General features: G+C 49.2%; 1 protein-coding gene across 1 annotated transcript in view; it reads left to right on the forward strand.

The window, feature by feature from the left end:
- Positions 1 to 2,653, forward strand: part of trim55a (tripartite motif containing 55a) — a 17,667-nt gene that overhangs the window by 13,917 nt on the left and 1,097 nt on the right. The window contains exon 8 of the mRNA XM_046051257.1: positions 227 to 543. Within this exon, the coding sequence (XP_045907213.1) occupies positions 227 to 543 (317 nt within the window). The remainder of the gene's footprint in view (positions 1 to 226; positions 544 to 2,653) is intronic.

The following is a 2,653-nucleotide window of genomic DNA, read 5'->3' on the forward strand; positions in this document are numbered from 1 at the left end:
GCATTAAACATGTTAATATGTTAGCATAAAGCTAATGTGTTAGCATAAAGCTAATGTATTAGTATGGAGCTTTTATAATTCAGCATGGCTTACACTAAAGTCCTAGCAGTCTTATCAATAAGCATACTGTATGCTAATATTTTAGCATGAAACATATTAATATGTTAGCATAAAGCTAATGTGTTAGCATGGAGCTACTTCCACATTAACACTGTTGTCTCTTCAGTTGATGAGGATGATGAAGATGATGAAGATGAAGCAGTGGAGCAGCAGCAGCATGCCGCAGGAGTCTCAGCCAATCAGCAGCCTCCTCTGTCTCCTGTTCAGCCTGCAGGTGTTCAGCTTGCAGCTTTGCCCCCTCAGAAACCTTCAGAGGCTCCGCCCACCACCACATCGCAGACAAAAAGCCATGCCCCATCACCACCAACAAGCCAAGCACCGCCCCCTCTGCCCCTGCCGACCGCCAGCCCCGCCAGCCCCTCCAGCCCCGCCAGCCCCTCCAGCCCCGCCAGCCCCTCCAGCCCCGCCAGCACCGCCCCTCAGGTATGACATCACATAGAATAACAATTACAACAAATGAATCTTAACTCAGGTTTAAAAGCCAACTACAGTAACATTTATAAAGGAACAACCTCACATATGAGTGCTAACCGGCTAGCAACAAAAGCTAACTAGCTTGCTATGTTAGCATGCTCAGCTAGCTTGACTGTAGATGTAGAGATGTTGGTTCAGCTCTGTGACAACCGCAAATTCGGAAATGAACGCAAGTAAATCAGACGAGGTTTTTAGTCACACCAGGACTCGAACCCACGGCTCCTGGTCGGCGTCGTTCACCACCGGACCATCTTCGGCAGCAGAAGCTCAGAGAGACCGAGAAGAGTCTGAAGGAGGAACAGAGACCTTCACGGCTCAGGTTCCCGCTCAGACCCTGCTGATAAAGGTTTATGGATCTGAGTCCCAGAGGCGCCTGTTGCACCTGTTCAGGTGCGGTCAAACACGCGACGGCTCAGCAGGTCCAGGTTTACCTGGCGCAGTGCATAAGACACATTCCTTTAGTGTGAGAGACCCGGGTTCAATCCCCCACTGTGACCCATCCACCATTGTGTCCCTGAGCAAGACACTTAACCCCTCGTTGCTCCAGAGGCGTGCGACCTCTGACATGTACAGCAATTGTAAGTCGCTTTGGATAAAAGCGTCAGCTAAATGTAAAATAAATACATTTTAGAATGTTATTAAATATTAATTATATTACATAAAGTTTTTATAATTAATACCAGATATTGACACTTTTCTCCAAAGTCACTCCATCAGCAGATAAAATGTAGCCTCGAGCCTTTTCTCTCTCAGAATGCCACGGTGAAATTGCGTTGGTGAGTAAATAATTAACAACCAGCCGTTGTATTTGAAGAATTTATTAACAAAAGAGAGTAAACAGAGAAAAACTAAAACACAGCTGGTCCAGAGACCTGCTGCCGAGGGCGGCGTCGGGCATCTGGCCCCGAGCAAAGGGATGAGAATCATTTACACAGTCCAGGTTTCTGTGTTTTAGGGAACAGAGATCGTCTCCATGCCTGGAATGAACAAGAGAGGAAACACCAAAACAAGAAAGGTTCACAGCAGGTCTGAACAGCCTGCTGGTTCACGTCTCGCTCTTCAGATCCAAAGGTTCAGGGTTCAGATCCAAAGGTTCAGGGTTCAGATCCAAGGGTTCAGATCCAAAGGTTCATTGTTCAGATCCAAAGGTTCAGGGTTCAGATCCAAGGGTTCAGATCCAAAGGTTCATTGCTCAGATCCAAAGGTTCAGGGTTCAGATCCAAAGGTTCAGGGTTCAGATCCAAAGGTTCATTGCTCAGATCCAAAGGTTCAGTGTTCAGATCCAAAGGTTCAGGGTTCAGATCCAAAGGTTCAGTGTTCAGATCCAAAGGTTCAGGGTTCAGATCCCGCTCTGGATCAAATGGGTCAAACCTCATCTGATGTGTTTGAACTCAGTAAGTCTTTGTTTTACCTGCAGGCAGCGGTGCAGGGTTTAAAGAACTGTGACACAGCACAACTGTTTCTCACATACTTACATGTTTTCCTCCTCCCTCTCCTCCTCCTCTTCTTCCTCGTCCTCCTCCTCGTCCTCCTCTTCTTCCTCCTCCTCCCTCTCCTCCTCCTCTTCTTCCTCCTCCTCCTCTTCTTCCTCGTCCTCATCCTCGTCCTCCTCTTCTTCCTCCTCCTCTTCCTCCTACTCCTCTTCCTCCTGCTCCTCCTCTTCCTCCTCCTCCTCCTCCTCCTCTTCTTCCTCGTCCTCATCCTCGTCCTCCTCCTCTTCCTCCTCCTCCTCCTCCTCCTCCACCTCCTCCTCCCTCTCCTCCTCCTCCACTTCCTCCTCCTCCTCTTCTTCCTCCTCCTCTTCCTCCTCTTCTTCCTCCTCCTCCTCTTCCTCCTCCTCCTCCTCCTCTTCTTCTTCCTCCTCCTCTTCTTCCTCCTCCTCCTCCTCTTCCTCCTCCTCCTCCTCTTCTTCCTCCTCCTCCTCCTCTTCTTCTTCCTCCTCCTCTTCTTCCTCCTCCTCCTCCACTTCCTCCTCCTCCTCTTCTTCCTCTTCTTCCTCCTCTTCTTCCTCCTCCTCCTCCTCCTCTTCCTCCTCCTCCTCTTCCTCTTCCTCTTCCTC

This window comes from Micropterus dolomieu, linkage group LG06 (genome assembly GCF_021292245.1).
Source record: "Micropterus dolomieu isolate WLL.071019.BEF.003 ecotype Adirondacks linkage group LG06, ASM2129224v1, whole genome shotgun sequence".
Lineage (NCBI taxonomy): Eukaryota > Metazoa > Chordata > Actinopteri > Centrarchiformes > Centrarchidae > Micropterus > Micropterus dolomieu.